This window comes from Plecotus auritus (assembly GCF_963455305.1).
Source record: "Plecotus auritus genome assembly, chromosome: 7".
NCBI classification, from domain to species: Eukaryota; Metazoa; Chordata; class Mammalia; order Chiroptera; family Vespertilionidae; genus Plecotus; species Plecotus auritus.
The window spans coordinates 10860360-10871973 of NC_137774.1; the positions used below are offsets into that span (position 1 = coordinate 10860360).

The 11614-nt window shown below is 55.2% G+C and overlaps 1 protein-coding gene across 4 annotated transcripts; it reads right to left on the bottom strand.

The window, feature by feature from the left end:
* Nucleotides 1-1657: 1657 nt before the first annotated feature.
* On the bottom strand, nt 1658-10910 carry COPZ2 (COPI coat complex subunit zeta 2). Of its 4 annotated transcripts, none has more exons than XM_080678817.1 (10): nt 10767-10907; nt 9933-10007; nt 7994-8075; nt 7352-7443; nt 6887-6942; nt 6103-6180; nt 4548-4599; nt 3926-3964; nt 3197-3284; nt 1658-1997 (listed from the first exon to the last, which is right to left on the bottom strand). In XM_080678817.1, exons 1-9 carry the CDS (start codon nt 10875-10877, stop codon nt 3231-3233), a joined length of 639 nt encoding a protein of 212 aa, XP_080534943.1. In that variant the 5' UTR covers nt 10878-10907; the 3' UTR covers nt 1658-1997; nt 3197-3230. The 4 variants fall into 4 exon arrangements, with proteins under 4 accessions (XP_080534943.1, XP_080534945.1, XP_080534944.1 ...); XM_080678819.1 differs by having other exon boundaries at nt 9933-10001; nt 10767-10890; XM_080678818.1 differs by lacking the exon at nt 3197-3284 and having other exon boundaries at nt 10767-10910.
* Nucleotides 10911-11614: the final 704 nt, after the last annotated feature.

Below are 11614 nucleotides of genomic sequence, written 5' to 3' on the forward strand. Positions count from 1 at the left end.
GCGTCGCACAGTCCACAGGACTCAGTGAGCCAGTTTGTGGAAAACGCCGGGCCTTCCCAATCCTGTTCCTGCACAATTGGGATTGCAGGGCCCGGCAGGGCGCGACCCGGTTGCTAGGAAGCGAATTTGCCCTTCCCGTCCTTGTGGTCTCTTAGAGGCGGTGGATGGAGCCGGACACCGGATGAGGCCACATATTTGCCAAAGTATTTCTGGAAAATTTCTCATTTCCCGTCGCCACCCTGGCCCCTGAACTCCACAGCCTTTAATTGCATACTCTCTGTTCCCTTTCAGAGTTGCCTTTTTGCATTATTTACTGGAATGGGTTATACACAGTGTTTACAATGTATATGTTTTATATAACTACATCTTGATCGTTCTCTCTAATTACAGAAATAGTCGTGCCCATTATAAAAGTCCCATCTTGAGAGGTTTATAATGAAGGGCGTGAAACCCGCAGAGACAGCTTCAATTAACACCCAGGGCTCGCCGCTTTTTTACTGTAGCTGCTGGCGGAAATTCCTGTGCCCGCGCGGGCGGGGAACGCGCAGGGCGGGTCCAGCGTGGTGGTTGTTTATGCAAAGCTCAGTCCTGGTGTAGGAGCCCCACCAAGATCCTGCAGGAGCCGGGGTTGGTCCCGCCCTGGGGGGCGGGGTTAGTCTGGGAAGCGAGACCCAGAGGGAGCGCGTTTCCCGTATTTACCTCCAGGTGGCGCTACAGGATCGCGGATGCGCTCCTGGGGCGGGGCTCCCCTCGGCCAGGGCGGGACCTGGACTGGCGGCTGCAGTTAGCATGGGATCCAGGGAAACAAGTTTTCCGGGGACTGAACGGTAGTTAGGTACTCCCGGGGACTTAGGTACATGGACGCAGAAAGTATAGGCGTCACAGAAAGAAGGGGAGAAACGAAGGTGGGGGGGAGGCCTGGGACGGGGAGAGAAAAGAGGAGTCACGTCGCCCAGAAAGCCCTTCCATCCTTCTCGTTTGCCCCTGGGGTCCCTCCCGCCCTTCTCTCCACCAGACCTGCAATGAATTCTTCACAGGCCCCGGAGTGCACTGGGTGCTCTGGACACATATGCACGGGGGGTTGAGGGGAGGGATGCTGCCTGATGCTTTCTCGCCCCCAGCATCCGGGCCCAGCCAGGGCAAGCCGGCAGGGCTCTAGTGCCCAGGGTATATGCCAGTGTAAGAATTCCACAGTCCCAGGCATGCCAAGAAAAACAGGCGTGCTGTTCCTCCATTTGTCCCCAGGAAGCCCTACGCCCTTCCCTCTGAGGCTGGTCACAGAAAAGTGACTCACAGAATCCGCAGCGGGTCCAGCACGTGTGTACCATCTTTGGTCTCCTTTTCCCAAATATGTGCCATTTCTCCTATTACTCTTTTACCGTGTCACACAATCACACTACCACCTATGGGGCCTCGTGGTATTCCTATCACACCCCCTCGCTATGTTCAAGTGTCCCCTTTCCCTTGACCTACCTCTCCCCAATCACACAACCACTGGGATATGCCCTGGTAACGGGCATCCTAAAGACGAGGTAAAGAAAGGGCAGGAACCCTTAACGGAACACACACACACACACACACACACGCACACACACACATGCACACACACACTCACAAGCACACTCACACACTTCCCCGGCCAAGAGAGGAGACCATTGGCAGGAGACAAAAGCAGGTTTATTAGGGCTCTGGGTTCAGGGATGCCTAAGGTCTGAGTTCAACTCGGCTGGTTGTCGAGGCCCAAGGAGCAGGCCAGGGCCATGAGAAGTGGTGACTCGGTGCTGAAGCCAAATTTTTTTCTTTTCAGAGTCTCTGCCCAGAGACCTCAGGAGATGGTTCTGGGAGGGCCTGGGAATACAGAGGGGCCTCTCCTGTCCCCTGGGGGTCTCTGAGTTTTTGCCAGGATTGGGGAAATTATCTGGGGGCAGGGAGCCTCGAACGCACAGCCTTCATTTCAGTAACGACCATTTAATTTGTTCCTTGGCAGACTGAAGAACCTGGGGTGGGCGGAAGGTTGAGAGACAGAATTCAGGGGAATGTCAATGCCTTGAGACTGCGGGGAGGGGAGGGCTACAGCCCGCCTCCCCTGTGTCCCTGCGACTCCTGGTCACTAGGTGGCAGCAGCTCATCTCTACCCGACTTAAGCAGGGGATAGGCCCGCCAGAGGAAAGAGCAGTCCAAACTGGCTGCAGCCAGCTCCCAGCCCAGGCCCAAGCCCGCCCAGCCCTCTGGTTTCTGCACGGGCAGTGGTGGGTGTGGCCGCAGGCTCTGGCTTTCCCAGACCATGTCATGCTAGCTCCTGCCCACAGTGCCACGTCCAGGCAGACACTGGGCCCAGGCCTGACACTTCCTGAGCTCAGACACCTCAGCAAAACCCGAGGTCTGCCCTTGGCTGGCAGTGTGTCCTCCACACCCCACCCCACCCCACTGCTGATGTGGCACAGCTGGCAAACAGCGGCTGGCCAGACACTGCCACGGGCCACCTGCACTCGACTGTGCACGCTCACCTGCAGCTGAGGAAACAACTTCAGCCCAGTGCTTACGCAAACCCATAGCAAAGCGGACACACAATCCCAGCACGGTGCCGACTCCACGTAGGTCTCTCAGATCGTCCCTCCAGCCACCAACCCTCACTGCCTTCGGAAGGTTCATCCCACAATGTGTGTCCCTTTTTCCTTCACAGTCTCCCTTCCTCTCGCAGGGACAGCGTGGCCCTGGGGGGCGGGGGGGTTCTGCTTCTCTCGCCAGAACCCAACTTTCTCCTCGTTTCACCCTCCACTCACTCCCTGCGACTTTCTTGGTTTTCACTCAAGAATTCCATTAAAAGTGCTATGTCTTCGTTCTTCCTCCCTTTGGAAAAAGAGGAGCTGTGCAATGAGTTTTCCATGCACCAGCTCATTTAGTTCTCATAATACCTCAAAGAGGAGTGTCCTGTGATTGTGAGGCCCAGAGAGGTTGAGAAACTTGCCCTAGGTCACCCAGATTCTAAAGTGGAACATACACGCCTGTGTTCTCATCTGCTCTGTTCATGCTCCCTAACCTCTTTGGACCTGAAACGGCCACGGGGCTGTCTGTATTCCTCCCGGCAGAGTAGGGGGAGGCCTGGGGGGCCACGAGGAGGGAGAGGCAGGGTGAGCACCAGGGCAGTGCAGGCAAGTGGGCAGCACACCTAGGGCTCCACACGGATGTTACACACCCGTCTAGGCCCGGGCCACCACAGCAGGAGGGAGTTAGTGCTGGGGCAGGAAGCTCCATAAAATCAGGATTAGTCTGTGCAGAGAGACCTGCGGGCAGACAGACGGAGGGCAAGCAGTCAGCCTGATTAGCAGGAAGTTTGCACAGCTGGGAAACCGTCAGGCCACAGATCCAGGGACCTCCCCCTTGCCCCACATGCACCCCCAGTTAGGACCATGCAGGGGACTGGCGGGGATGGAGTTTTCCACAGCCAGGTTACTCAGGGGCTAGGTGGCAAGTGAGGAGCGGAGAAAGTTAGATCTTATCACGGGCTCGTGGGTCCCTAAACAATTACAGCTTGGACCTTAACATTGAGGGGTGAGGGTTTGGAGGAAAACTCCTGTTTGTTGTCCTTTCTGGGCGAGGGGGAGCATCAGGGCCTGAGCCCTGCGATTGCTTTGGGGAAACGTGACCCAGCCATCTCCGGGGTGGGCACTTACCCCAGGGTTCCAATCTAAAGATACCAAGCCAGGGGATGAGGTGGGCTGCCAGCAGGGTGTGCATCAATGATCAATGCCCAGCTCGGCACCACCTCAGAGACTCCAGAAGCCTCCATGACTCTCCAACCGATGGCCTGTCACTGTCCAATCCCTCCCACACCCTGACTTCTCAGCCTTCACAGCCCCCGCTGGGTCCCCCTAGGCGGTGCTGCTCCCCACCCTCTAGCCCAAGGCAGATGTTGGGGGCCTACCTGGGCCACACTCTGCTCAGTCAAGCCGCCGTCATCTGCCTGTGGGGAAGCAGTGGCAGAGGGTGGTCAGGCCAGGGCGGGAGTATTGGGTTTAGAAAGGGAGGTGAAGGGGGGGTGGTGAGGGATGCAGTGGTGAGGGATCCAGCACTGCACCCGGATCGCCCGTTCGTGGAAGCCAGGACCCCCGAGGCCCTGCCTATGGTGCGTGGAGAGAAAGGGAATGAAGGGAATGAAGATGGGAGAAAAGGTTTAATTCAGACAGGAAAGACAAACAAGGCAGGGCCATTCTATCTAGACAACCACTCCCCAACCTCAAGGCCAAGGCAGCCACCGGTGTCTCTTTGAGAGTTTATTTCCCCAGTCTGTATTTCCCACCAGGGAGGAGGGGGAGGTACTTGGTGATTGTACAGGGGGAGAGGACAGCAGATCTCTTTTACTAACTGACACCCCCAAACTGCTGCTCCCCCAAGTGCATTATCCCAGTAATCGCTTCTGCTAGAGGAGCTTGGGTCCCTCCTTCCCCGCTCCCTGGGCCCTGGCAGCCCCAGCACAGGGAAGACGGGAGACAGGGAGGATGGGAAAGGCACCCTAGAGGAGATGAGGGCATGCAGGGGACTCTTACCCTAAAATCCACTTTCTGGATCACTTGCTGGGGGTCGCTCTCCAGAATCACGCTACACGACGAGAGAGAAACCAGGAGGAAAATTAGTGACATGAATCTCCCCTCTGCAGCCTCTCACTGCTAAGCCTCGTCCCTCCATCACCATATCCTGCAAAATTCCCCTCCGGGGTACCTTCCCACGGGTATTTCTCAAGTCAGAACTCTCCCTGTCCATGGAGATCCCTCAACTCTGGTTCTTCTCTACTTCAAACCTGCTGGTCAGACACTTGGTCATCATTGGGCAAAAGCTGTGCAATAGAGTGGGTTCAGGCCAGAAAAAGTGGGTGTCCAAAGCAGGGGCTGGGACACTCAGAGCTCTTGAAAGTTCACTTCCCTTCTGAGTCAGGGTTGGATTCAGGAAAGTTCAGAGAAGGAAGGGAGGTGCCTTGGGGTCTCTGCCTTGTTTCACTATTATTCTATGCCATATACAAAAGAAATGGGAACTCCATGGGTCTTTCCTAAGCCTTGCCCCCCATTTTGTAATTGTGTGTGTGCGCTTTCCTTAAAGAGGTTCCACCAAATTGTATATACTTCTGGTTCCACAAAACCCCGTCTTATTCCATCTCTCTTGGGTCTCAGCAATTAGCACAAGGCCTTGCAGTTAGCAGGAAGTCAATGGGGAGGGAAGGGAGAGGAATTCCATAGTACCCCATCTCCCAGAGCTCCCTGCCCCCCTGGGCATGTGATACAGTGCCATGGAAAGAGCCCAATCTTGAACCATGCCCATGGTTTTAGATCTTGGCCCTGCTGTGTGACCTTGGGCAAGCCACTTGAATCTCTGAGCCTCTGTTCCCTCATCTCTAAAATGGATGTAATGATAGAGGTGTGTGGATGTCTTTAAGATAATCAGTTTCTATTATCCTTTGCCCCTGAGGCAGAATTTCTTTTTCTCCCCAATTATTTCCCCCCATGGAAATTCACTAACCAACCCTTCTCCTAAGGACACCCAGCTTCCTAAGAATGGCATGCCAATAGCAGGTGACATTTATTGGAGGAGAACCATGAGCTTGACCAGCATCACCTTATTTCATCCCCGCACCCTATGAGGTAGTTCCTTTATCATCCCCATTTGAAAGATGGGGAAAGTGAGGCTCAGGGAGAATAGGTACCTGGCCCAGGTCACACATCTAGGCAAGGTTGGAATGGAGCTCTAAGAGTGGGAGGTGTCGAGGCAACAGGGCTTTGCCGGAATGAAGTCCTTCTAGGGAGGGGCAAGAGTCTGCTGCCTGCTTTTCCTGGGCCCTGGAGAGCAAACCATTCCACCCAAACCCTGCCTATCTAACAGCCAGCCACAGTTGGGCATCAAATTCCTTTCTTGTTTGCTTGACTTTGACTAACACTGACCTCAACCTCTGTCCTCATGCGTGGGTTGGGGGGATGAGCTCACCAGAAATATGCTGGGGAAAGGAGGGAGAAGGTGGCCAGAGGTAGCCAACAGTGTGTTGGGTACAATCTAGAGCTGATGATCTTTAAAGGCACCCCCCACTGTGAGTGTCCCTGACCACCCCCTCCTCACCCGCCATCCACAATCTCATCCAGCACCAAGAAGGCTCCATCCATGTTCTCCAACAGCCAGCGCTTCTCCATGTTCTTCCTGAAGGAGATACAGCTCCTGAGCTTCCCCATGGCCAGGAGGAACGAGGTCCCTGCCTAGGTGAGACAGACCCCCCTCTCCATCCATACTCCACCACACCCCCAACAAGCATTGGGAAGGACAATGTCAAGGGCAGTGAGGGCATCGCCTGTGCAAGGGATTCCTGAGCAGAGGACAGGCCTGCTGCCTTAAACCCTCCTTGCCCAACCTCCTACACTTGGGGTATTGATGCTGTGCCCACCATGGCACCCCTAATGCATTTCATAACTAGTTTAGATGCTATAGCTCTACTATACTTAACTGTGTTGACTAGGGAATTCATTTATTTTTGGATTATCCTACTTTGGTTTCCTAAGGTCATGCCCACTGGAATAGATACTGGATAACTGAATTGGGGTTCAGTGAAAACCACCTTGAGCCTCAAGTCAGAAAACCTGAGTTTGAGTCTCTGTTGTGATATAAACCATTTGTAACCTCAGGCAAATCATTTCACTTTTCTAGACCTCATTTTCTAACCCTTCATATTGCCCTGCTCCGGGTGATACCATGTGGTTAGGTAAAGGGCAGAGGTCTTGGAGGGGGGTGCTCCAGCTCCAGCCTTAGGCTTGTAGGGACTTCAGGGCAAAAGCATGGAGGAAGGGCCCTGTCTCTGTGATGTATCAAGGCCTGGGGGATGGGGCCTTAAAGGGCTGAGGATCTCACTCACCTTAACACGTGGTTCAGGGACTCAAACAGGCACGTGAGAACAGACATGAGCATCAGCTGAGGTTGGGCAGATACGGGAGGAGGAAAAAGAGAGCTTGAGATTGGAAAGGCTGAAAGAAGACCTCAGAGTCTACCTGCATGGGAAACTGTCCCTTTCCAGAGATGACAGGGCTGGAGACTGCCTGCAGCTTGACCTTGGAGCATGGGTTGGGAAGCACTAGAGTGGGACGCTGAGTGTATCCTTCTCTAGTGGTGTTCAAAAAAAGAAACCAAAGCTCCTGCAGAGAATACTTCTGGTCCCTAAGGAACCTAAGGGGCAATGGGTATACCTTGTCCCAGAAAGAACCATTCTGGCTGCTCACCGACCCCCAGAGTTTAGAAGGAGGGGTACCCAGCTTCTACCCCAGACTCCAAGCCATTCCCCCACAGACAGACCCTCCTTGTCACCCCAACCTCCTGAATTCACCTCATTCTCCTGGGATGAGCCCACCACATACAGGAAGAGGTCAATGCTGCTCTTGTAGACGATGGTCATGCCCCCGAAAAATGCAATCTCACCTGGAAGTAGAGGAGACTTTCCATTCTGGCCACCTCTGCCTGGCCCCTTCTCCCTATCTCCAGCTCTGCACTTCTCCCCCTATTTCATTCCTCCCTTTCTAAGGAACCCTGGAAAGACTAGCACTAGGGACATTACCATTAGGGTACTCTGTGTCCTTCCCTCCACCCCCCATTTCTAGTGATTGCCTCATTCTGAGGAGTCAACAAACCCAGTTCAAGGTCGACTGTGCACTTCTGCTCCCACCACTTGCAATGCCTTGGACCAGTCCCAGGCTGGTAGGGGGCCCACAACTCAGTTGGCCTCTTCCCCTGAGAGTGAGGTCTAGGTGTGCAGGCGGTAGGAGGTTTGAGAGGGATGGGCGGGGGGGCGGGGGTGGGGGTGAAGGTTCCCCAGATGTAGAGATGAACAGCTGGGAAGGAGAGGTAAAAAGAACCTCTGAAGAAAAGGAAGTGGCCTGTGGGTGTGCAGGCCTGATGGGGACAGATGGGTCCAGATGGAGAGGACAGTGCATATCTGAGAGTTCTGGACGAGGAAGAGGAGGGTACTCACTGTCAGTCCGGTTGGTCTTATTGAAGACATTTTTCTCGAAGGCCATCTGCTCCTTCATGGAGGGGAATGTGTCATCATAATACTATGAGGAAGGGAAGGAGAAGGGGCAATAGCCATTCCACAGAGCCTGGCTCCTCCATGGATGGGTGGCAGGGAATGGTGGGTGCTGGCCAAGTGCCCCATCTCTTCTTTATTGCCCTCTAGGCCTGACTGCTCACTGTTTCCCAAATAGACACAAATTCTAAGCAAAGAACAATAAAAAGTGGAGAAGTTTTGAGGCCTTTTTTTTTTTTTTTAGTCCTCTCCTGATTCTTGGAGGCTTTTGTATGTTGAGCAGATGTGTGGTGTGCTGAGGATTGGGGTGATCACCAAGTCATGCTGTTTCTACACGGACCTGAGTCTGCAGGAAAGAGGGTAGATCCCGGGGTCCTTCTTCACCACAATAATAATCATAACTGCTTTATTATCCCCATTGTACTGATGGGGAAACTGAGGCGTGAAGAAGTCAGGTAACTTCTCACAGTTGTAGGGGCAGAACTGGGATTCAACACACGGATGGTTTGACTTCAGGCAGAAATATCTGAGGAAAAGTCCCCAGTACACATTGCACAATTCAGTCAATGCTGTTGTGTCCGGGTTTGGTGAGCCTGTCTCTCTGACTCAGTTTCTTAACCTGAACATGAATGTGTCCTGCTGGGATGAGGTCCTAAAACCTTTGACATTGCTGATCCACCTCTGACCATCTGCTGGGGCAAGCTCTGGTGAGCTCAGCTCTCCATTTTCTGGATGTGGATTATGCCCCTTAGTAACCTAACTACAGGCAAATTAGTAGTCTCCCTTTTGGCCACTGAAGGCATGAAGGCAAACAAGCAAATCTATAAATTACTTCATAGCTAGTTTAGATACCATATCCCTACTATAGTTAGTTGTGTTGAGGTAGACATTTATTTGTGAACTAGAGGCCTGGTGCATGAAATTTGTGCACTGGGGAGGGTGTCCCTCAGCCCAGCCTGCGCCTCTTGCAGTCTGGGACCCCTCGCTCCTTACCGCCTGCCTGCTCACTGCGCCTTACCTCTCGGCTCGCTGCTCTTTAGCACTACCGTGGAGGCGGGAGAGGGTCCCACCACTGCCACTGTGCTCGCCAGCCGTAAGCCCAGCTTCTGGCTGAGCGGGGCTTCATCTGTGGGAGGACACTAACCACCAGGGGTCAGCTCCTGCATTGAGCATCTGCCCCCTGGTGGTCAGTGTGCATCATAGACTGGTCCATCTGGTCATTCTGGTAGTTCCGCTGTAAGGGTGGCTTAGGCTTTTATTATATAGATTATCCTAGGCCACGTTCACTGGGACAGATACTGGATAACTGACTAGTTTGTTCAGGGAAAGCCACCCTCCTGAGCTCCAAGCCAGAATACTTGAGGTCAGATCGCTGCTCTGATATTAACCCTTGTGACCGCAGGCAACTCATTTAGCTTCTCTAGACCAGATCGCATTTTCTTCATTTGCGAAAGAGCTGGATTTTGTGGTCTCTAATCCTGTCTGGTTCTAAATTCTTAGACTCCTCCGACTAGATCTTCAGTGTTTACTAAGCTGTAGAAGAAAAGTGGAGGTTGCTTGTTTAGAATTTGGGGACTAGGACTCCTGGGTCCCAAGCTCAACACTCCACTGACCCCTGAGGAGGTCCCTTCCATGCCCGGGCCCAGCCGGCTAATGGAAAGGATGACCAGAAGACATTTCAGGGGACATTAGAAACAGGGGTCAGCAGTCTGACAGGGCAGGAGGATGGGCAGAGTGACCTTTGCAGGGTCTAAGCTGAGCTGCTCCGAGTCACAGAACCCACAGTGGGGTCTCTCCTGAGGCAGGAGAGTCAGCTGGGTGGGGACTTTTGTTCTTGGGACAGAAGTACAGTCTTCAGGGGCCCTCGGGTGAGGGTGGGAGTTACCTTGGCCAGCAGGCGGTGTCCGTCATTATCTAGGATGAAAACAGCCTTGATGGTGTAGAGGGAAGGTTCCTGCAACTGACACGGGGTGGGGGTGAGGGGAGCTCCTTTGGCCCCTGACTCAAGGCAGATGCCTGTCATTGGTTTTATGGGCACCAGGAGTCCATGCTCAGGCTCCAGTGACCCGAGCCTAAAAGGTCCATAGCTGGTTCTGGCCCAATCCTGTCCCACATGGGCCCACTCTGGGCCTGCTCCACTCCCAGGCAGATGTCCCACTGCAGGCCCCTGGTGGGCGCTCTGCACATTGTGCGGAAGGTCCGCCCGGGCCCAAGTTCTGTCATGCACTGACTGCTCCAGAGCCCGAGTCGGAGTGTATCACAGAACCTGGGCCGGGGGGACAGCGGTGCCTCCTCCTTCCAGCTGACCTCGGGGTTGAGGCTGGACTCACTCTCTGAGCGCGCCCCCAGCCTCCCCGACGCGGGTGGGCTCCAGAGCGCACACGGCGCTCGAGTCCGGGGCGGCCCCGCCACTCCTGACCCCTCCCTGCAGAATCTCAATCCACCCCCACCCCCCAAGCCGTCCCCATCGCTGCTCCAAATTGATCCAGAACTTCGGCCCCACGCGGACTCGGGACAGGCCTCCTCGAGAGTCCGTGCCCGCGCCCGCAGGAACTTTTCCTCGCCGCCAGGCCCGGCCCCCTCCCTGGGCTGCTCAGTGGTGGCACCAAGTTCCCGGCGCCAGGCGTGCAAGTTGTGAGTTAGATGCCCCCCCCCCCTCCCCACCTCGGCCCTGATTCCTGCCGCCCCGGACGCCGGCACCCGCCCGCCTGCTCCATACCCGCGACCCCGCGGGCTCCCCGGCCTGGGCGGGCGGTGCTGGGGCCCCGATCTGGGCGGCCGCGGCCCCCTCCCCCGGGTGCGGACGTGGCCAGGCCTCGGGCCGCTGCATTCCGCTCGCCGCCTCGCGCTGACAGCGCCTCCCGCCGCCCCGCCCCCGCGCCTGCCCAGGAGGCCGCCGCCCTCCCCTCTTCCCTGCTCTGTGCCTGCCTTTCCTTTTCCCTGCGGCCCTTCCCTCTCCCTACTTTCTCTTCCCGCCCTCTCCTCCCTGCGCCCCACACCCCAGCGCTCCTTTCCCCATCTCCTTTCTTTCTCTCCTTCCGGGGCTCCTTTGCCTTCCTTCAAGTCCGGAGCCCATCCTACTGTGCCCCCGGACCAGCCCAGCCCCCCAATCTGTCCCCTCCTTTCTGGCCTGCGGGTTTGGTTTGCGCAGGCTAAACGGGGGCCAGCAGAAAACACAGGCAAAGTCCAGTTTTGTCTCTTAACTACTGGTAAGTACCATGCGGACAAATGTAATCGGGTCTCGGGGACAAGTTATAGCAGTGGGAGCCGATCAGGTCAGCTCTGGACAGACCATCTGCGCAGAACAGGGTCTTTTTGCCCACTCCTACTTCCTCCCAGGCAGCCATGGCCCCAGGACCCTCTGAGGTCTCCCAAGACACAGACAAGACAAATCGGAAGCAAGACAGATGCCTAGCAGCACAAATGCTCCCTCCACAATGGCATCAGGCTTTGCCATGCTTTAGCTTCTTTGGTGTACGGGTAAGTATACCAGATGGCAAGCTTTCCCTTCAGGATACCCAGGGCCAGTGGGAAAGTCACGCTACAGAGTCAACAGTACTTACCCAC

Bases quoted from the DNA above. Each gene is read 5' to 3' on its own strand.
- COPZ2 (XM_080678817.1), bottom strand. From the start codon at position 10,877: ATGCAGCGGCCCGAGGCCTGGCCACGTCCGCACCCGGGGGAGGGGGCC. The intron at 8,076-9,932 runs GTAACTCCCACC...CCTTCCTCATAG, and splicing joins GACACCGCCTGCTGGCCAAG to TATTATGATGACACATTCCC. The intron at 7,444-7,993 runs GTGAGTACCCTC...CTCTACTTCCAG, and splicing joins TAAGACCAACCGGACTGACA to GTGAGATTGCATTTTTCGGG.